Source organism: Staurois parvus, unplaced genomic scaffold (genome assembly GCF_062004578.1).
Source record: "Staurois parvus isolate SC_StPar_1 unplaced genomic scaffold, SC_StPar_1.0 ptg003040l, whole genome shotgun sequence".
Lineage (NCBI taxonomy): Eukaryota > Metazoa > Chordata > Amphibia > Anura > Ranidae > Staurois > Staurois parvus.
Window position 1 is genome coordinate 1 of NW_028320836.1, and position 23,263 is coordinate 23,263.

Sequence of the window (23,263 nt, forward strand, 5' to 3'; positions counted from 1 at the left end):
GAAGAAAGGAAGGGAGGGAGGGAGGGGCGGAAGAAAGGAAGGGAGGGAGGGGCGGAAGAAAGGAAGGGAGGGAGGGGCGGAAGAAAGGAAGGGAGGGGCGGAAGAAAGGAAGGGAGGGAGGTAGGGGCGGAAGAAAGGAAGGGAGGGAGGGAGGGGCGGAAGAAAGGAAGGGAGGGGCGGAAGAAAGGAAGGGAGGGGCGGAAGAAAGGAAGGGAGGGAGGGGCGGAAGGAAGGATGGAAGGGAGGGAGGGGAGGAAGGGAGGATGGAAGGGAGGGAGGGGAGGAAGGGAGGGGGGGAGGGAGGAAGGATGGAAGATAGGGAGGGGAGGAAGGGAGGGGGGAAGGAGGAAGGGAGGGAGGGGCGGAAGGGAGAGGGGAAGGTCGAACTCACATGCTCAGTCAGAAGCACAGTGTCGGCGGCTCTGTATACAATTTCCCACCCGCACATCCTCTTCTGAGAAGCTACAGGGACTGGATTGTGGGCGGGCACAGGGGCGGCAGAGCACAACCACCAGCCTTGCTCTTCTCCTATTGGTGCAGAGGATGGAGGAGGGAGGGGCTGGGCACTGAGGAAACACACAGGGACCAGGAAAAGCGGGATGATCGGTGCAGTGGTGGGGGTAGTGACAGATGGGGCCCTTTGCTTGCTTTTACTGGGCCCTTGGGGCACTATTTTATTTACAATCACCAGTGAACGGCACAATTCCTACCAATGACACCACTGAAGAGGCATTGGCTCCTCCCACTGATGTTGGGTCATTTTGCCCTCCCGATGGCCACAGTCCGGCCCCCCTGAAGACACGGAGCGCAATACATTTTGGCCTAAATTTATGACTAAATGTGATTTTTTAAAATTTTTTTATTGGATTTGTTTTATAACAATATATTTTTGTTTTTCCAAATCTGTCCGCCATTACGAGGATAAAACATAAACAATCCCAGTATAGATCCCGCCATTCGCAGACGCTGTACTCTTTCAAAGCAAAAAAGGCAAAAATATATATTTTTCAAACTTGTAGGTCTTTTTTTTGTTTATAGCGCACAAGATACATAAAACGCGGAGGCGATCGAATACCACTGAACGAAAGCTCGATTCGTGCGGGGAAAAAAAAAAAAAAAAGACGAAAATTTAATTTGGGTACAGCGTTGCATGCCCGCGCAATTGTCAGTTGAAGTGACGCAACGCCATATTGCAAAAAAATAACCTGGTCAGAAAAAAAAAAAAAAAAAAAAAAAAAATCGGGCTGACCCCGCGCTCGTAATTCAACCTGAACAACAGGAAGTGGATTGCAGATCTCACCGAACACTCTGATTGGACGGCGATCGGCCTGTACTTGTACAGGATTGGTCACACTGCAGCTGATAATCCTCACCAGGCCGGTGTTCATGTATGGAGCGTGTATGAGGACAACGGCCATTTATTGGCACTCAACCGCCATCTGCAGAGAGGGGGGGGGGGTTCTCAATATGGTCGCCATTACGCTACAAAGCTTTATTAGTATAGGAACAAACTTACCATTTAAGCACGGGAACAAAGAATTGACTTTCCTGAAAACGTTCACACAGAAATCTAGAATATAGATAAAAAGTGACATTATTATTATTAATAATTATTAAAATTTATTATAAAAATATATTAATAAAAATCATATTAATAATGATTAATATTCATTAAAATAATAATAAAATAATGATTTTATTAATCATATTATTATTATTAGCTATAGTAATTAATAAAATTATATTTATTAAGAAAATATTTGATTAATAATAGTGATTATTATTAGAGATGAGCGAATTTTTCAAAAATTCGATTCGCCTGATTCGCCGAATTTTCCGAAAAAATTCGATTCGATTCGAATTTATTCGCCGCAAATTTTACTTATAAAAAGGGTGTTTCTAGGCTTCAGAGAGCCTTTATATTAGTGCAGAACACTGTACCTTTAATTTAAATGCCCTTGGAGTCTGCTGGGGAAGAGAAATAATACTGTCAGGCAGTATGACATGCAGATGAGTGCCGTCGATCTTAGAATCACCGCACACTTCACTCATTTGGCCAGTCACGGGGCACGACGAAGAAGAAGGAGAAGAAGAAGAAGAATGAAAAGAATGAAAAGAAGAAGAAGAAGAATGAAAAGAATGAAAAGAAGAAGAAGAAGAATGAAAAGAATGAGAAGAAGAAGAAGAAGAAGAATGAAAAGAATGAAAAGAAGAATGAAAAGAATGAAAAGAAGAATGAAAATAAGAAGAATGAAAAGAAGAATGAAAAGAATGAAAAGAAGAATGAAAAGAATGAAAAGAAGAATGAAAAGAAGAAGAAGAATGAAAAGAAGAAGAAGAATGAAAAGAAGAATGAAAAGAAGAATGAAAATAAGAAGAAGAATGAAAAGAATGAAAAGAAGAAGAAGAAGAAGAAGAATGAAAAGAATGAGAAGAAGAAGAAGAAGAATGAAAAGAATGAGAAGAAGAAGAAGAAGAAGAAGAATGAAAAGAATGAAAAGAAGAATGAAAAGAATGAAAAGAAGAATGAAAATAAGAAGAAGAATGAAAATAAGAATGAAAAGAATGAAAAGAAGAATGAAAAGAATGAAAAGAAGAATGAAAAGAAGAAGAAGAATGAAAAGAAGAAGAAGAATGAAAATAAGAATGAAAAGAATGAAAAGAAGAATGAAAATAAGAAGAAGAATGAAAAGAAGAATGAAAAGAGTGAAAAGAAGAATGAAAATAAGAAGAAGAATGAAAAGAAGAATGAAAAGAATGAAAAGAAGAATGAAAATAAGAAGAATGAAAAGAATGAAAAGAAGAATGAAAATAAGAAGAAGAATGAAAAGAAGAATGAAAATAAGAAGAATGAAAAGAAGAATGAAAAGAGTGAAAAGAAGAATGAAAAGAATGAAAAGAGGAATGAAAAGAATGACAAGAAGAATGAAAAGAAGAATGAAAATAAGAAGAAGAATGAAAAGAAGAATGAAAAGAATGAAAAGAGGAATGAAAAGAATGAAAAGAAGAATGAAAATAAGAAGAAGAATGAAAAGAAGAATGAAAAGAATGAAAAGAAGAATGAAAAGAAGAAGAAGAATGAAAAGAAGAAGAAGAATGAAAATAAGAATGAAAAGAATGAAAAGAAGAATGAAAAGAAGAAGAAGAATGAACAGAAGAATGAAAAGAGTGAAAAGAAGAATGAAAATAAGAAGAAGAATGAAAAGAAGAATGAAAAGAATGAAAAGAAGAATGAAAATAAGAAGAATGAAAAGAAGAATGAAAAGAATGAAAAGAAGAATGAAAATAAGAAGAAGAATGAAAAGAAGAATGAAAATAAGAAGAATGAAAAGAAGAATGAAAAGAGTGAAAAGAAGAATGAAAAGAATGAAAAGAGGAATGAAAAGAATGACAAGAAGAATGAAAAGAAGAATGAAAATAAGAAGAAGAATGAAAAGAATGAAAAGAAGAATGAAAATAAGAAGAAGAATGAAAAGAAGAATGAAAAGAATGAAAAGAATGAAAAGAAGAATGAAAATAAGAAGAATGAAAAGAAGAATGAAAAGAATGAAAAGAAAAATGAAAATAAGAAGAAGAATGAAAAGAAGAATGAAAATAAGAAGAATGAAAAGAAGAATGAAAAGAATGAAAAGAAGAATGAAAAGAATGAAAAGAAGAATGAAAAGAAGAACGAAAATAAGAAGAAGAATGAAAAGAAGAATGAAAAGAATGAAAAGAAGAATGAAAAATAAGAAGAAGAATGAAAAGAAGAATGAAAAGAATGAAAAGAAGAATGAAAAGAATGAAAAGAAGAATGAAAAGAATGACAAGAAGAATGAAAAGAAGAATGAAAATAAGAAGAAGAATGAAAAGAATGAAAATAAGAATGAAAATAAGAAGAAGAATGAAATAAGAATAATTCCAGTAAAGCAAAAAGTGTATGTGCAGAGTTCCTCTATTTCTGACAGTTCTCTGACAGTTCTTTCACATTTACAGCGGTTGAAACATTGTATCTGTTTGTTTCCTAATAAAAACATCTGTATCCTAAATGGAAACAAATACATACAATGTTTCAACCGCTGGAAATGTGAAGGAACTGTCAGAGAACTGTCAGAAATAGCGGAGCTCTCTGCAGGGACATTTTTGCCGGCTGTAGAAGGGATGAAAACGGCCGATCAGGAAAAATTCGATTCGACCATCCGAAGTCGGCAAAAATTTGGATTCGCCACGAATCGAATTTTTCCTGAAATTTGAAACGAATTCCACTTCGCCTGATTCGATTCGCTCATCTCTAATTATTATTAATAATTATTATTTTCTTATTAATAGTGATATTTTATTTAAAAAAATAAAATAATATTATTGTTAATTATTAATAGTGATTAATTATTAATATTAAAAATAACTAATAAAAAAAATCATTAATAAAATTATAATAAATAATTATTATACAGGATTTATGGCGCCAACAGTGTGCTCAGCGCTGTACAATATACAGGGAGACAATACAGCAACAATCTAAGAGGGAGGGGCTGATCCTGGGAGCTTACAATCTAAGAGGGAGGGGCTGATCCTGGGAGCTTACAATCTAAGAGGGAGGGGCTGATCCTGGGAGTTGACAATCTAAGAGGGAGGGGCTGATCCCGGGAGTTTACAATCTAAGAGGGAGGGGCCTGATCCCAGGAGCTGACAATCTAAGAGGGAGGGGCTGACCCCGGGAGCTTACAATCTAAGAGGGAGGGGCTGATCCCGGGAGCTTACAATCTAAGAGGGAGGGGCTGATCCCGGGAGCTTACAATCTAAGAGGGAGGGGCTGATCCTAGGAGCTTACAATCTAAAAGGGAGGGGCTGATCCCGGGAGTTTACAATCTAAGAGGGAGGGGCTGATCCTGGGAGTTTACAATCTAAGAGGGAGGGGCTGATCCTAGGAGCTTACAATCTAAAAGGGAGGGGCTGATCCTGGGAGTTTACAATCTAGGAGGGAGGGGCTGATCCTGGGAGTTTACAATCTAGGAGGGAGGGGCTGATCCCGGGAGCTTACAATCTAAGAGGGAGGGGCTGATCCCGGGAGCTTACAATCTAAGAGGGAGGGGCCTGATCCTGGGAGCTTACAATCTAAGAGGGAGGGGCTGATCACGGGAGCTTACAATCTAAGAGGGAGGGGCTGATCCCGGGAGCTGACAATCTAAGAGGGAGGGGCTGATCCCGGGAGCTGACAATCTAAGAGGGAGGGGCTGATCCTGGGAGCTTACAATCTAAAAGGGAGGGGCTGATCCCGGGACCTGTCACTAATTATGTCTCATTGTCCCCCCCCCATATCTCTCCATAAAGAGGACCTGTCACTAATTATGTCTCATTGTCGCCCCCCCCCATATCTCTCCATAAAGAGGACCTGTCACTAATTATGTCTCATTGTCCCCCCCCCCCATATCTCTCCATAAAGAGGACCCGTCACTAATTATGTCTCATTGTCCCCCCCCCATATCTCTCCATAAAGAGGACCTGTCACTAATTATGTCTCATTGTCGCCCCCCCCATATCTCTCCATAAAGAGGACCTGTCACTAATTATGTCTCATTGTCGCCCCCCCCATATCTCTCCATAATGAGGACCCGTCACTAATTATGTCTCATTGTCCCCCCCCATATCTCGCCATAAAGAGGACCCGTCACTAATTATGTCTCATTGTCCCCCCCCCCCATATCTCTCCATAATGAGGACCCGTCACTAATTATGTCTCATTGTCCCCCCCCCCCCATATCTCTCCATAAAGAGGACCCATCACTAATTATGTCTCATTGTCCCCCCCCATATCTCTCCATAAAGAGGACCTGTCACTAATTATGTCTCATTGCCCCCCCCCATATCTCTCCATAAAGAGGACCTGTCACTAATTATGTCTCATTGTCCCCCCCCCCATATCTCTCCATAAAGAGGACCTGTCACTAATTATGTCTCATTCCCCCCCCATATCTCTCCATAAAGAGGACCTGTCACTAATTATGTCTCATTGTCCCCCCCCCCCCATATCTCTCCATAAAGAGGACCCGTCACTAATTATGTCTCACTGTCCCCCCCCCCCCCCCATATCTCTCCATAAAGAGGACCTGTCACTAATTATGTCTCACTGTCGTCCCCCCCCCATATCTCTCCATAAAGAGGACCTGTCACTAATTATGTCTCATTGCCCCCCCCCCATATCTCTCCATAAAGAGGACCTGTCACTAATTATGTCTCATTGTCCCCCCCCCATATCTCTCCATAAAGAGGACCTGTCACTAATTATGTCTCATTGTCCCCCCCCCATATCTCTCCATAAAGAGGACCCGTCACTAATTATGTCTCATTGTCCCCCCCCCCATATCTCTCCATAAAGAGGACCTGTCACTAATTATGTCTCATTGTCCCCCCCCCCCATATCTCTCCATAAAGAGGACCTGTCACTAATTATGTCTCATTGTCCTCCCCCCATATCTCTCCATAAAGAGGACCTGCCACTAATTATGTCTCATTGTCCCCCCCCATATCTCTCCATAAAGAGGACCCGTCACTAATTATATCTCATTGTCCCCCCCCCCCATATCTCTCCATAAAGAGGACCTGTCACTAATTATATCTCATTGTCCCCCCCCCATATCTCTCCATAAAGAGGACCTGTCACTAATTATATCTCATTGTCCCCCCCCCATATCTCTCCATAAAGAGGACCTGTCACTAATTATATCTCATTGTCCCCCCCCCATATCTCTCCATAAAGAGGACCTGTCACTAATTATATCTCATTGTCCCCCCCCCCATATCTCTCCATAAAGAGGACCCGTCACTAATTATGTCTCATTGTCCCCCCCATATCTCTCCATAAAGAGGACCCGTCACTAATTATGTCCCCCCCCCATATTTCTCCATAAAGAGGACCTGTCACTAATTATTTCTATTACAGGGGATGAATTCCTTGTGATAAGAATAAAAGTGATACTTTTTTTTAAAGTGACAGTGCAAAAAAAAAAAAATACACATTAAATAAATTTTTTAAAAAAGTGCCCCTCCCCCCCCCGTCCTCACATGTAGTGGTGAACGCAAATGTAGGCCACGCCCACATGTTAACGGTGTTCAAACCGCACACGTGAGGTATCGCCACGAATGTCGAAGAGAGCGAGAATTCCGGCACTGGACCTCCTCTAACATGACATTGGTACCCTGTAGAAATTTTAAAGCGTCACCCACGGCGATTTGTAAGTACCGCAGTCTGACGCCATTCCACGAGCGCGTATCTATTTAATCGCCATAACATCCTCGTTCATATTTTACAAAAAAAAAAAAAAAAAAAATGATGGGGTATAAATTGTGGTTTGTTTTTTTAAATCAAAGCGTATTTATGTTCCAAAAAAAATATGCATTTTTAAAAATGACGCGTTTCGTTTTCGACATACACACATATATATATATATCACTGAACACTCTGATTGGACGGGGATCGGCCTGTACTTGTGCAGGATTGGTCACACTGCAGCTGATAATCCTCACCAGGCCGGTGTTCATGTATGGAGCGTGTATGAGGACAACGGCCATTTGTCGTCACCCAACCGCCGTCCGAAGGGGGGGGGGGGGGGGCTCTCAATATGGCCGCCATTAGGCTACAAAGCTTTATTAGTATAGGAACAAACTTACCGTTACCACAAGTGAGGAAATCGAAGATCGTCTTCATGTAGCCTAGAGGATAAATAACACGCGTTAGTCGCCCGCTGATTGGAGGAAGGTGTGATGTGCGTCTGAACCGCTTGGGTTTCTTTTACCTCCATGCATTCTATAAAACCTTCTGTGTGCAGTAGCCCCCCCCCCAATACTTATCTGAGCCCCATCCTTCTCCATCGATGTGCATCAGAGCTTCGGCTGTCCAGGGACTCTCCCTCCTCGTTGGTGGAGACAGCAGCAGGAACCATTGGCTTCTGCTGCTGTCAATCACAGCCGGTGAGCCAATAAAGAGAAAGAGAGAGAGAGGGGGTGGGGCCAAAACACAACCGTGTATGTGAATGGACACACAGAGGAAAGGGCCGGAAACAGCTTGTTATGGGGGAACTTGGCAGGAGGAAAGGGCCAGGGGACCCGAGAAGAAGGGTCCAGAAAGAGGACCTGTCACTTATGTCTCATTGTCCCCCCCCCATATCTCTCCATAAAGAGGACCTGTCACTAATTATGTCTCATTGCCCCCCCCCCCCCCATATCTCTCCATAAAGAGGACATGTCACTAATTATGTCTCATTGTCCCCCCCCCCATATCTCTCCATTAAGAGGACCTGTCACTTATTATGTCTCATTGTCCCCCCCCCATATCTCTCCATAAAGAGGACCTGTCACTAGTCATGTCTCATTGTCCCCCCCCCATATCTCTCCATAAAGAGGACCTGTCACTAATTATGTCTCATTGTCCCCCCCCCCCCATATCTCTCCATAAAGAGGACCCGTCACTAATTATGTCTCATTGTCCCCCCCCCATATCTCTCCATTAAGAGGACCTGTCACTTATTATGTCTCATTGTCCCCCCCCCCCCCAATATCGCTCCATAAAGAGGACCTGTCACTAATTATGTCTCATTGTCCCCCCCCCCCCATATCTCTCCATAAAGAGGACCTGTCACTAATTATGTCTCATTGTCCCCCCCCCATATCTCTCCATAAAGAGGACCCGTCACTAATTATGTCTCATTGTCCCCCCCCCCCCATATCTCTCCATAAAGAGGACCCGTCACTGATTATGTCTCATTGGCCCCCCCCCCCATATCTCTCCATAAAGAGGACCTGTCACTAATTATGTCTCATTGTCCCCCCCCCATATCTCTCCATAAAGAGGACCTGTCACTAATTATGTCTCATTGTCCCCCCCCCATATCTCTCCATAAAGAGGACCTGTCACTAATTATGTCTCATTGTCCCCCCCCCCATATCTCTCCATAAAGAGGACCTGTCACTAATTATGTCTCATTGTCCCCACCCCCCATATCTCTCCATAAAGAGGACCTGTCACTAATTATGTCTCATTGTCCCCCCCCCCATATCTCTCCATAAAGAGGACCTGTCACTAATTATGTCTCATTGTCCCCCCCCCATATCTCTCCATAAAGGGGATCGGGGCTGCTCTGTCCATTACAAAGCAGGTAAGTGTAACAGGTTTGTTAAAAAAACAAAAAGTCAAAACAAGAAAACAGACCTTCAATATCACTGGGATTAGAAGTGTGTTTAATGCCCCCCCAGGTGGGAGCCGCCCTCTAGGTGATCACAACACTGGAGGCGTTACATGGGCTCTCCGGTAACTGGTCAGCGACACATTGGTCAGTGTTGGGGGTGATGACTGAGCACGCTCCCAACGCAGCAACACCAGCTAAACACATCTACGTGGCAGCATGGAATAAAGCCCAATTCTCACTGCCACACGCACTACATTGCCCCAAGTATTGGGCTGCCGGCCTTCCCACACACATGACCTTGAATGGCCCCCCAGTCTTAGTCCGTAGGGTTCAATATTGAGTTGGCCGCTCCCTTCCCACACACGACCTTTAATGGCCCCCCATTCTTAGTCCGTGGGGTTCAATATTGAGTTGGCCCCGCCCTTTCCACACACATGACCTTTAATGGCCTCCCAGTCTTAGTCCGTAGGGTTCAATATTGAGTTGGCCCCACCCTTTCCACGCACATGACCTTTAATGGCCCCCCAGTCTTAGTCCGTAGGGTTCAATATTGAGTTGGCCCCGCCCTTTCCACACACATGACCTTTAATGGCCTCCCAGTCTTAGTCCGTAGGGTTCAATATTGAGTTGGCCCCGCCCTTTCCACACACATGACCTTTAATGGCCCCCCAGTCTTAGTCCATAGGGTTCAATATTGAGTTGGCCCCGCCCTTTGCAGCTATAACAGCTCCAACTCTTCTGGGAAGGCCCCCCACAAGGTTTAGGAGGGTGTCTATGGGAAGGTTGGACCATTCTTCCAGAAGCACATTTGTCAGGTCAGGCACTGATGTCGGGGGAGGGGGCCTGGCTCGCAGTCTGGGGGTTGAGGTCAGGACTCTAACGTTTACGTAAATCAATTAAATTACACATAATAGGATTTTTTTTTTCGGCCTAAATTTTACGACTTTTTTTACTTGACAAGTCTTGTAGCAAAAAGTCAAAAATATTGTTTTTTTTTCCTCAAAATTGTCCATTTTTTTTGTTTATAGAGCAAAAAATGAAAAAAAAAAAAAAACCCCTGCAGAGGTGATCAAATACTGCCGCTATTTTTGGGGGTGGGGGGAGGATGTAAATTTAATTTGGGTGCAGCGTTCCATGGCCGCGCAATTGTCAGTTAAAGTCATGCAGCGCCGTATCGCAGAGAATGTCCTGGTCAGGAAGGAGGGGGGGTTGGGGGGTAAATTCTCTGGAGGGCGAGGGGTTAAAGTCGAGATCCACCCCAGATTTTGGAGCGGCATTTGGCTATGGCCAGTCATACATGGGGCGAAATCCAACCGATTTTTCATCTGAAAATGAATAATCATCCGACCTAAGAATAATCGGCTGATTTTCGCTCTGTTAGCAGCCGATTTTCGTGGCTCCTCCCCTTTTCGGTGATCGGACATGTTGTACAATTTGTGAAAAACGACCGATTTTCCACTCAATGACGGTCAAATCGTATTTCCGAAAAGAAAGTGCGCCATGAGCCGTGGCCTGGAAGGAACAGAAGTGTCGCCTGTTATATGGGGTGAACTTTATGACTCGGCCGCCCGATTTTCAAAATCATTCACGTCGCCATCGGATTACCGAGCGAATGACGTTTCTGATTTTCGGATGAAAAATCGTTCGGAATTCGACCCGTGTATGGCTTGCATAAGCCTCTTAGTGAGCCAGCCGTTCCCTCCCCCATTAGTGAACGGGGGGGGGGGGCACAGAGTGGTGACTGTGATTGCTGAGTTCTCATACTTCGATCCGGCGGGGGACAGATACAGAATCGGATCGATGCGACTCCACCTAGGTACGCATGATTTGGGGGAAAAAAAACAAACAATCCCACACTTCTCACACACATTGCTCACTATGACCCCCCCACCCCCACCGTATTCTTCAACGATGTATCCAGTTCTAACAGAGGTAACAGATCGAACATCTTTACTGAATGAATAGAATACATGGCATGGTACTTACCTAATGAATAGAATACATGGCACGGTACTTACCTAATGAATAGAATACATGGCACGGTACTTACCTAATGAATAGAATACATGGCACGGTACTTACCTTCACGGTATTCATAGCACAGCGCGATGAAGAAGGCAACCAGGATCAGGAGCGGAACCAGAAACGTGAATACTGCAGAAGCGATGAGCCAATCAGGTACATGACCGTCTACAAGACAGAACAGAAGAGGTCGGTGTTGCAGCGTCACAGGGGGAGAGCGGATAATACCAGGAACGCGGGGTCCGGGGGAGAGCGGATAATACCGGGAACGCGGGGTCCGGGGGAGAGCGGATAATACCGGGAACGCGGGGTCCGGGGGAGAGCGGATAATACCGGGAACGCGGGGTCCGGGGGAGAGCGGATAATACCGGGAACGCGGGGTCCGGGGGAGAGCGGATAATACCGGGAACGCGGGGTCCGGGGGAGAGCGGATAATACCGGGAACGCGGCGTCCGGGGGAGAGCGGATAATACCGGGAACGCGGGGTCCGGGGGAGAGCGGATAATACCGGGAACGCGGGGTCCGGGGGAGAGCGGATAATACCGGGAACGCGGGGTCCGGGGGAGAGCGGATAACACCGGGAACGCGGGGTCCGGGGGAGAGCGGATAACACCGGGAATGCGGGGTCCGGGGGAGAGCGGATAACACCGGGAACGCGGGGTCCGGGGCAGAGCGGATAACACCGGGAACGCGGGGTCCGGGGGAGAGCGGATAATACCGGGAACGCAGGGTCAGAGGAGAGCGGATACAGTGAATGCGGGGTCCGAGGAGAGCGGATATAGTGAATGCGGGGTCCGGGGAGAGCGGATATAGTGAATGCGGGGTCCGAGGAGAGCGGATATAGTGAATGCGGGGTCCGGGGAGAGCGGATAATACCGGGAACGCGGGGTCAGAGGAGAGCGGATACAGTGAATGCGGGGTCCGAGGAGAGCGGATATAGTGAATGCGGGGTCCGGGGAGAGCGGATATAGTGAATGCGGGGTCCGGGGAGAGCGGATATAGTGAATGCGGGGTCCGGGGAGAGCGGATATAGTGAATGCGGGGTCCGGGGAGAGCGGATATAGTCAATGCGGGGTCCGGGGAGAGCGGATATAGTCAATGCGGGGTCCGGGGAGAGCGGATATAGTCAATGCGGGGAGAGCGGATATAGTGAATGCGGGGTCCGGGGAGAGCGGATATAGTCAATGCGGGGTCCGGGGAGAGCGGATATAGTCAATGCGGGGTCCGGGGAGAGCGGATATAGTCAATGCGGGGTCCGGGAAGAGCGGATATAGTCAATGCGGGGTCCGGGGAGAGGGGATATAGTCAATGCGGGGAGAGCGGATATAGTCAATGCGGGGTCCGGGGAGAGCGGATATAGTGAATGCGGGGTCCGGGGAGAGCGGATACAGTGAATGCGGGGTCCGGGGAGAGCGGATATAGTGAATGCGGGGTCCGGGGAGAGCGGATATAGTGAATGCGGGGTCCGGGGAGAGCGGATATAGTGAATGCGGGGTCCGGGGAGATTTGCTTCATAGCCATCACTGGCCGCATGCTGCGACTCACATGGAGCCTGGATGGTTATAGATGCGTTCTTCTTACACACTTCGTTGTCCACAATGCAGGTCAGAGTCACATCCTCTTCAGGTCGGGATTCGTTGTATACATAGTTCTTGCTCACAGATGTTTGATCGATCATCCATTGATAGGTGATACCAGAAGAGAAGGATTGGCAGCGCAGGATAATGCGATGCCTAGTAGTTTCATTAGAGATGATGGGAACAGCAGGACACTCTGAGAGAAAAGAAGACACAAGAGGATGAGATCTCCCTCGTCCCTACGGGGGGGGGGGGGGTATCACGCGTCCCTAACGGGGGGGGGGGGGGGGGGCTGCGCGTCACGCGTCCCTATGGAGATGGACTATTACACCAGCAATATTTGTTGTTCTTGATCCAGGCTGAGGATAATGTATTTATCCCTGTAATTCAAAGACGTGCCAAGACGGCGTGGTGGATGACCCGGTGTCAGGGGGCGAGGAGGGACCCGGTGTCAGGGGGCGAGGAGGGACCCCGTGTCAGGGGGCGAGGAGGGACCCCGTGTCAGGGGGCGAGGAGGGACCCGGTGTCAGGGGGCGAGGAGGGACCCTGTGTCAGGGGGCGAGGAGGGACCCCGTGTCAGGGGGCGAGGAGGGACCCCGTGTCAGGGGGCGAGGAGGGACCCCGTGTCAGGGGGAGAGGAGGGACCCCGTGTCAGGGGGAGAGGAGGGACCCCGTGTCAGGGGGCGAGGAGGGACCCCGTGTCAGGGGGCGAGGAGGGACCCGGTGTGCCCTCTCCACCATGTAAAAGAGGCATGAAGACCTCCAATCCAAAGATGTCAAGCAGCCAGCGCTCCACAAAGTCCCCGCCCCCCACTCTCTCTGGTAACCCCACAAGCCGAATGTTATTGCGCCTCAAACGATTTTCAAAGTCTTCTGCTCGCAGATCGGTGACTTTAGCTAGGCAGCTGGTAGACTGGGTGTCCCTGATAAGAGGTGGCAGTTGGTCTTCAAGGTCACCGGATCAGGGCTACCTATTCGTTCAACCCCCCAAAAGGTTCCTTAAAATGTGTGGTGTGGAAAGTTTGGAAAAAAGACTAGTTGTCCAGGGACTAAATCGGGGCCCCAATCTGCTCGTCCCCGGTGACAACCCACTGCTCGTCCCCGGCGACAACCCACTGCTCGTCCCCGGCGACAACCCACTGCTCGTCCCCGGCGACAATCTACGTTTACTATTTTTAACATTCCGCTGTTTATCGCCTCTATGTGATGATTTTGGGTGACAGGTTCTCTTTATTGAGACATTCAAAGACCCTGGATGCCTCCCCTGTACTCCACTGGATGTAATGCACTGCACATCGCACCGCATTACATTCTTTCCCGGCCTCCATGGAATCTCTCAAACGGGGCATTGTGATGTCACTTCCGGGTCAGGACAAGAAGGGGAGGGGACAAGTCCGCTCTCCTCCCTCCCCTCAGTGAGCCAGTCCTGGGCCCGCAGATAGGCATTGGAGCTCAGGAGACAGTGGGCGGGGGGAGGTTCACAGTGGGAGCATCAATCTCTCTCTCTTCATCAGCTCTCTGGAGCTCCGGAGAGTTCACAGCGGTGTGTAGAGTGTCTAGCCCTGAGGGGCCCATGAATATCTGAGAATATAACCGCATATCCCTAAGGCAGGGGTGGGCAACTGTGGCCCTCCAGCTGTTGTAGAACTACAAGTCCCATGAAGCATTGCAAAACTGACAGTTACAAGCATGACTCCCAAAGGCAGAGGCATGATGGGACTTGTAGTTCACCAACAGCTGGAGGCCCACAGTTGCCCACTCCTGCCCTAGGGAGTTCCCTTGAGGTGGCTTTAAGCATTTCAGGTAGTTCACTCACAGCGTTCTTTTGCCCACAAGTCGTGCGTTGGAGAAGAGCGGCAGCAGCGCCATGTTGGATTTCAGGCCGCAGACCTTCTTCTTTGTTTTTACAGGCCACCATGGTTCCAAAGTGAGCACCAGGTACACCGGGGCTGTCTATGGGGGTCCAGGAGCAGATGAGAGCCAGTTTCAGGAGTCTGCAGTGTCTGGAACAGGGTTGGTTCAGGATAAGGACCAGGAGTTCTGTAAGATACGTCTGCTCATAGGCCGCTCTTGGCCACGCCCCACAAACATTTTTTTTACAAAAAAGCCTCCCTTTTCATTAACAGTCATAAGCCTTCCATTCATGAAGTCTGTCAGTTTCTTGATCTGTTGACCATCAACTTTTTGTGCACCAGCAACCACAGCCTCCCAGACATGGTTCAGAGAGGTGTACTGTTCTCCTTCCCCATAAATCTCCCGTTTAAGAAGGGCCCACCAGTTCTCCATAGGGTTTAGACAGGTGAGGAATAGGGCCATGTCATTATTCTTTCATCTTGAAGGCCTTTACTGGCTAGCCACGCAGTGGAGGACTTCGTTGCATGTGATGGAGCGTTGTCCTGCATAAATATCATGGTCTTCTTGAAAGATCCAGACTTTTTCCTGAACCACTGCTTGAAGAAAGTGTCTTCTAAAAACTGGTAGAAGGTTTGGGAGTTGATTTTGAGTCCTGAAAAGGTCTAACTAGCTCATCTTTATTAGTACCAGCCCATACCAGTATCCCACCTCCACCTTGCTGGGGTCAAAGCGAAGCTCTCTGCCCGTGACTGATCCAGACACGGGCCCATCCATCTGGTCCATCAAGAGTCACTCTCATCTCATCCGTCCATAAAACACTTAAAAATTCTGTCTTCAGATATTTCTTGGCCCAGTCTTGATGTTTCAACTTCTGTGTCTTGGTCAGTAGTGGTCGGGTTTCAGCCTCCCTTACCTTGGACATGTCTCTGAGCCCTGAACACCTTGTACTTCTGGTCCATCAAGAGTCACTCGCATCTCATCAGTCCATAAAACCTTTGAAAAATCTGTCTTGAGATATTTCTTGGCCCAGTCTAGGTGTTTCAACTTCTGTGTCTTGGTCAGTGGTGGCCGGGTTTCAGCCTCCCTTACCTTGGACATGTCTCTGAGCCCTGAACACCTTGTACTTCTGGTCCATCAAGAGTCACTCATCTCATCAGTCCATAAAACCCTTCAAAATTCTGTCTTCAGATATTTCTTGGCCCGGTCTTGAAGTTTCCATTTCTGTGTCTCGTTCAGTGGTGGTCGGGTTTCAGCCTTCCTTACCTTTGCCATGTCTCTGAGCACTGAACACCTCGTATTTCTGGCCACTCCAGGTAGGTTGCCGTTCAGGAATAGGACAGCACTGGAGGACAATGGCTTCCTGGTAGCTTTACGTTTGATTCTTCTCAAACCATTGGCAGCTCTCTCTACATGTGGTATTCGCCCTCGTTTATTTACCTTGTTTGGTTGCCGCTTCCTTTTCTGAGGACTCCCTACTCTTAACTCTTGGATATTGTTTTACCGATTCTCCTCCCTCCCGCTTCCCCTCTTCATCTATCCAAGGATTGAATTATGAGTGTTTGCTTCTCCTTGTTGTGCTCCTCCATTTTATGCGGGAAGAACGTCACCAGTACACCATGTTCTCCGATACGGGTCTGAAGCTTTAATAGGCAATCACATAGTGAGGGCAACGTTTCAGAGTCTCACAGGACCCCTCCATGTCACATGCCTGATGAAGGGGTCCTGCGACGGTGCCCTTGCTGTAACTACGTGATTGCTTATTAAAGCTTCAGACCCGTATCGGAGAACCTTGGTGTGCTGGTGACGTTCTTCCCTTGGGATGGTTCTCGTTTCCAGCCGATCATCACTGCAGCATCAACCTACACGCATAGCCACTCTTTGATGGAGGAACGTGTGCGTTGTGTAATTCTACATTTTATGAGGTTCTACTGCTCCATTTCCTGGACTAGTCTGTTTAATTTATATTATATATACACACACATACAGTATCTCCCAGAAGTGACTCCACCCCTAAGTGACAAGGTCCAAAATTGGGCCCAATGAGCCTTTTTCCCTCCCCAGTGTCATGTGACTCGGTGGTGTTACAAGGTCTCAGGTGTGAATGGGGGGCGGGGGGGGTTACATTTGGTGTTATCGCTCTCATTCTCTCATACTGGTCACTGGAAGTTCAACATGGCACCTCATGGCAAAGAACTCTGAGGATCTGAAAAAAAAGAATTGTTGCTCTACATAAAGATGGCCGAGGCTATAAGAAGATTGCCGAGACCCTGAAACTGAGCTGCAGCACGGGGGCCAAGACCATACAGCAGTGTAACAGGACAGGTTTCACTCAGAACAGGCCTCACCATGGGCCACCAAAGGAGTTGAGTGAGCGTGCTCAGCATCATATCCAGAGGTTGTCTTTGGGAAATAGACGTATGAGTGCTGCCAGCATTGCTGCAGAGGGTGTAGGGGTGGGGGGTCAGCCTGTCAGTGGGGCCAGCATTGCTGCAGAGAGTGAAGGGTGGGGGATCAGCCGGTCAGTGGTGCCAGCATTGCTGCAGAGGGTGAAGGGGTGGGGGGTCAGCCTGTCAGTGCTCAGACCATACGCCGCACACTGCATCACATTGGTCTGCATGGCTGTCGTCCCAGAAGGAAGCCTCTTCTAAAGATGATGACCAAGAAAGCCGCAAACAGTTTGCTGAAGACAAGCAGACTAAGGACATGGATTACTGGAACCTTCCTGTGGTCTGATGACACCAACATCAACTGATTGGGTTCAGATGGTGTCAGGCGTGTGTGGCGGCAACCAGGTGAGGAGTACAAAGACAAGTGTGTCTTGGCTACAGTCAAGCATGGTGGTGGGAGTGTCATGGTCTAGGGCTGCGTGGTGGTGGGGGGTATTATGGTCTGGGGCTGCGTGGTGGTGGGGGTGTCATGGTCTGGGGCTGCATGGTGGTGGGAGTGTCATGGTCTGGGGCTGCATGGTGGTGGGAGTGTCATGGTCTGGGGCTGCATGGTGGTGGGGGTGTCAGTCTGGGGCTGCATGGTGGTGGGGGTGTCAGTCTGGGGCTGCATGGTGGTGGGGGTGTCAGTCTGGGGCTGCATGAGTGCTGGGGGGCTACAGTTCATTGAGGGAACCATGAATGCCAACATCTACTGTGACATACTGAAGCAGAGCATGATCCCCTCCCTTCGGAGACTGGGCCGCAGGGCAATATTCCAACATGATAATGACCCCAAACACACCTCCAAGACCACCACTGCCTTGCTAAAGAAGCTGAGGGTGAAGGTGATGGACTGGCCAAGCATGTCTCCAGACCTGAACCCTATTGAGCATCTGTGGGGCGTCCTCTAACGGAAGGTGGAGGAGCGCAAGGTCTCTAACATCCACCAGCTCCGTGATGACGTCATGGAGGAGTGGAAGAGGAATCCAGTGGCAACCTGTGAAGCTCTGGTGACCTCCATGCCCAAGAGGGTGAAGGCAGTGCTGGAAAATAATGGCGGCCACACAAAATAATGACACTTTGTGCCCCATTTGGACCTTGTCACTTAGGGGTGGAGTCACTTTTGTTGCCGGCGGTTTAGACATTAATGGCGGAGTGTTGTTTTTAGGGGACAGAAAATTTCCATGTTATACAAGCTGTACACTGACTACGTCACATTGTAGCAAAGTGTCATTTCTTCAGTGTTGTCACATGGAAAGAGAGAATCAAATATTGACACAAATGTGAGGGGGGGGGGAGGGGGGACTCACTTCTGGGAGATATATATATATGTACAGTTGTGTTGAAAATACTAGCAGTCAGACATCACTAACCGGATCAATCGCTGTTTTTGGTGGAAATGATATTCCTACATGGCAGATAATTTCCTAGCAGGTGTAGTAGAGTCATAGAAATCCAACAGACCCGACAGTCATGACATGCATGCTGCTGATTCTGTGTCATTGAATCACTCATTGAAAGGGGCGTGTTCACAATAATAGCCGTGTGGAGTTCTATTAGTGAGGTCATTCATTCTTTGAAAATCAGGTGGCAATTATTGCCCTTATTTAAGGAAGGAAGGCAGCAAATGTTGGACATGCTGGTTACAGTGCATTTCTCTCTGAAATTCTGAGGAAAATGGGTCGTTCCAGACATTGTTCAGAAGAACAGCGTACCTTGATTAAAAAGTTGATTGGAGGGGAAAACATATAAAGAAGTGCAGAAAATGATCGGCTGCTCAGCTAAAATGATGGCAAATGCTTTAAAATGGCAACCAAAACCTGAAAGACGCGGAAGAAAGCGAAAAACTACCATTGGAATGGATAGAATAGCCAAAATGGGGCGGACTCAGCCAACAATCAGCCCCAGGAAGATGAAAGAAGGTGTGACGTTCCCTGTGAGGACTCAGCCAACAATCAGTTCCAGGAAGATGAAAGAAGGTGTGACGTTCCCTGTGAGGACTCAGCCAACAATCAGCTCCAGGAAGATGAAAGAAGGTGTGACATTCCCTGTGAGGACTCAGCCAACAATCAGCTCCAGGAAGATGAAAGAAGGTGTGACGTTCCCTGTGAGGACTGTTACAATTAGAAGACGCTGATGTGAAGCCAAGCTATCTGCAAGAAGTCCCCGCAAAGTCCCACTGTTGGGAAAAAGACGTGCTGAAGAGGTTACAATCTGCCAAAGAGCACATTGACCGGCCTAAAGAGAAATGGGGCAACATTTTGTGGACTGATGGAAGTAAGATTGTTCTTTTTGGGTCTAGTGGGCGGAGACAGTTTGTCAGACGACCCCCAAACACTGAATTCAAGCCACAGTACAGTGTGAAGACCGTGAAGCATGGTGGTGCAAGCATCATGATATGGGGATGTTTCTCATACTACGGTGTTGGGCCTATTTATCGCATACCAGGGATCATGGATCAGTTTGAATCCATCAGAATACTTGAAGAGGTCATGCTGCCTTATGCTGAAGAGGAAATGCCCTTGAAATGGGGGTTCCAACAAGACAACGACCCCAAACACACCAGTAAACGGGCAACATCTTGGTTCCAGACCAACAAGATGGACGTTATGGAGTGGCCAGCCCAATCCCCGGATCTTCATCCAATAGAAAACTTGTGGGGTGACATCAAAAATGCCGTTTCTGAGGCCAAACCAAGAAATCGAGAAGAAGTGTGGAATGTGGTCCAATCATCCTGGGCTGGAATACCTGATCACAGGGGCCAGAAGTTGGGGGACTCCATGCAACACAGATGTACAGCAGTTCTCAGAAACAGTGCGACTACAACCAAATATTCATGAAGTCATTCAAAGGAAAGCAAAATCTTCAAACATTTCTCAGTTTATATAGTGAATGTTGGAGTTTGTAAAGAAGAATACAAACACGGCCATTTTTTTGAACCGTCTAATATTCACTTTTCTTCCATTTTTTTAGAGGAACAACAGAAATTTGATGTATTTTTCTTCATGTTGTGATTTGGAATAGAATGTGTCGTGTTCCCAATGCATTTGTGTGGATGGAAATAAAAGGATTAGAAGGATTTGCAGCTTTACTCACTTTTATCATCACACGGATATTATTCTGAACACAACTGTATATACACATTGTATAGTCTGGGGGGGGGGGGACTCACTTCTAGGAGATACTGTTTGATAACAATGTTACTTTGTATCTCTCCATCCCCCGTCTGATCAATGTTTATAAACAATGTTACTTTGTATCTCTCTATCTCCCGTCTGATCGATGTTTATAAACAATGTTACTTTGTATCTCTATCTCCCGTCTGATCGATGTTTATAAACAATGTTACTTTGTATCTCTATCTCCCGTCTGATCGATGTTTATAAACAATGTTACTTTGTATCTCTCCATCTCCCGTCTGATCGATGTTTATAAACAATGTTACTTTGTATCTCTATCTCCCGTCTGATCGATGTTTATAAACAATGTTACTTTGTATCTCTCCATCTCCCGTCTGATCGATGTTTATAAACAATGTTACTCTGCAATGCAATGCAAGATGGCAGCGGGAGCAGACATGCGTTAGGAGCTCCTGCACTCCTAGCCCCAATCCGCTGCCATCCGGCCCGCAGCGGGGCCCCTAAGACACTCCCGGCCCAGCCCGACCACCAGGGAAGGCTTCTGGACCGCGGCCTACCCGCGCACCTGAAGCCAGGGCCTCAATTTTTGCCGCGACCGAGCCGCGACCGGACCGCATCGCCGGACATCCGCCCGGACCGTCTCCGCTCTGCCCTCCGGGTACCACCGACCTGCCTGCCTGCCCAGGGCCCTCCCCATCAGCCCTGGGTCCTCGTTGACTACCCTGGACCACCAGGAACAGCAAGCAAGGACCACCAAGCTGACAGCAGCCCAGGACCACCCCAGGATACCTGCACGGCGGCACCACCAGAACGGGTAAGCTGCCACCACCGATCCCCACAGACCTGCCAGCCTCCGCAGGGCCCTCCCCACTAGCCCTGTGTCCATCCCTGACCACCAGGAACCAGCTCAGGCCCACTGATCGCTGCTCCGCTGCCCAACCCATACATCGGTTCTGGGCCCACCCCTGGACACCCTGCACCCAGCTACCACCCCTGGACACCCTGCACCCAGCTACCGGGCACCCAGCTACCACCCCTGGACACCCAGCTACCACCCCTGGACACCCAGCACCCAGCTACCGGGCACCCAGCTACCACCCCTGGACACCCAGCTACCGGGCACCCAGCTACCACCTCTGGACACCCAACACCCGGACCACCCAGTGAATCAAGACGTCGCCCAGCGAATCTCCCGGACCACCCAGCCGCCAGCATCACCAGACGCCGTGCCTACCAACACCCCCAGACATCGCACCCTACGACCCCTCCACTCGCCGATCCACCGGACCCACTGAAGACCCCTCGGACGCCAGCATACTGCACCCACAGATTGCAGCTACAGAAGGACTCTAGTGGACTCCCCCACGGTGATACAGACTCTCCACATCACCTCGCCCCGACCCGTATCCCTTCACCTCCCCCGACCCGAACAGCACTGCACTCACCCCAGCATGCCACCTGCACTTCTCCTCCTCGTTTTCCTCTCCTCCATCCCAAAAATCGCCTCCCTCTACCCGCCCACCCCCCCCAAAACAGCTCTACATTGCCCCTTCACTTCTGCCCTCTCCCCGCTACGACACTCACCCCCTCCTCCTGGTACTCCACTCCCCGGTCGACCCACGTGCCACCACTACCAGACCCACACGCTCCTGCACCTCCCATTCCCATGCCACCCTCCTCACCCTTCTCCTTCTCCTATCCGCTGGGGACATCTCCCCGAACCCTGGCCCCTCACCACCTCTCCCCCCCTCCAGGGACCCCCCTGCCCCCGCCAGCCGCCGCAACCCCCTCAACCTCATACCTGTGCACCTCCTCCCCGCATCCATCCCCCCTCTCTCGGTTGCACTTCTGAACGCCCGTTCGGTCTGCAACAAACTAACTGCCATCCATGACCTCTTCATCTCCCGCTCCCTCAACCTCCTAGCCATCACCGAAACCTGGGTACAGGCCACTGACTCCACCTCCCCTGCGGCACTCTCCCATGGAGGTCTCGTCTGGTCCCATTCACCAAGACTGGGCGGTCACAAAGGTGGTGGGGTCGGCCTGCTCCTATCACCGCTGAGCACCTTCCAGGTCCTCCCTAACCCCCCCTCCCTAACCTTCTCCTCCTTCGAGGCTCACTGTATCCGGCTCTTCTCCCCCACCCCCCTAAGGATCGCAGTGATCTACAGGCCCCCCGGATCCATAGCCCGCTTCCTGGATGACTTCACCGCCTGGCTTCCCTTCTTCCTCTCCTCTGAGCTCCCCACCATCATCCTCGGGGACTTCAACATCCCCATCAACGACAACACCCCAGCTACCTCCCAACTCCTCCACCTAACCTCCTCCTTCGCGCTCACACAGCACACTCAATCCTCCACCCACATCAATGGGAACACCCTGGACCTCGTCTTCTCCCACCTCTGTACCCTTAACCAGTTCACTAACACCCCCTTCCCTCTCTCCGACCACCACCTCCTCATGTTCTCCATCTCCCCTTCCCCCAACTCCCCCCCCCCCCCCCAGTGCACCAAACCATCACCAGCCGCAACCTCCGCAACCTGCACCCGGCCCCCCTCCACTCGGCTGCCGACCGCCTACACGACAGCATCCTTCCACTGTCATGTCCTGACCTAGCCACCACCGCGTACAACGACTCACTATCAGCTACCCTAGACTCTCTGGCACCCCTAACCACACGCAACATCAACCCCAGACCGCTCCAACCATGGCAGAACGACCACACTAAATGCCTCAAACGTCGCAGTCGTGCGCTGGAGAGACTATGGAGCAAAACCAGGTCCCCTCATGCATTCTCCCTCTACAAATCTGCCTTCCTCACCTACACCTCCTCCCTCCACGCCACCAAGCAGGCCTACTTCGTTGACCTGATCAACACCCTCTCCACCTGCCCTCGCCGACTCTTCTCCACCTTCAACTCCCTGCTCTCTCCCCCCCCTCCTCCACTCAGTACCTCACTCACCGCCCACGAGATTGCCACTCATCTCCACAACAAGATTGACGCAATCCGCAAGGACATAGTCATCTCGCAATCTACCTCCCCATCTAGCCTCCCCCCTTCCATCACCCCCTCATCTCTCCCC

General features: G+C 48.7%; 1 protein-coding gene across 1 annotated transcript in view; it reads right to left on the bottom strand.

Moving 5' to 3' along the window:
• Nucleotides 1-234: 234 nt before the first annotated feature.
• Nucleotides 235-23,263, bottom strand: part of LOC149428681 (uncharacterized) — a 28,324-nt gene continuing 5,295 nt past the window's right edge. Inside the window, exons 3-6 of the mRNA XM_089667119.1 lie at nt 12,729-12,956; nt 11,244-11,351; nt 7,648-7,689; nt 235-1,570 (exon numbers count right to left, since the gene is read on the bottom strand). Of these exons, the coding sequence (XP_089523245.1) occupies nt 1,419-1,570; nt 7,648-7,689; nt 11,244-11,351; nt 12,729-12,956 (530 nt within the window). The 3' untranslated portion in view covers nt 235-1,418. The remainder of the gene's footprint in view (nt 1,571-7,647; nt 7,690-11,243; nt 11,352-12,728; nt 12,957-23,263) is intronic.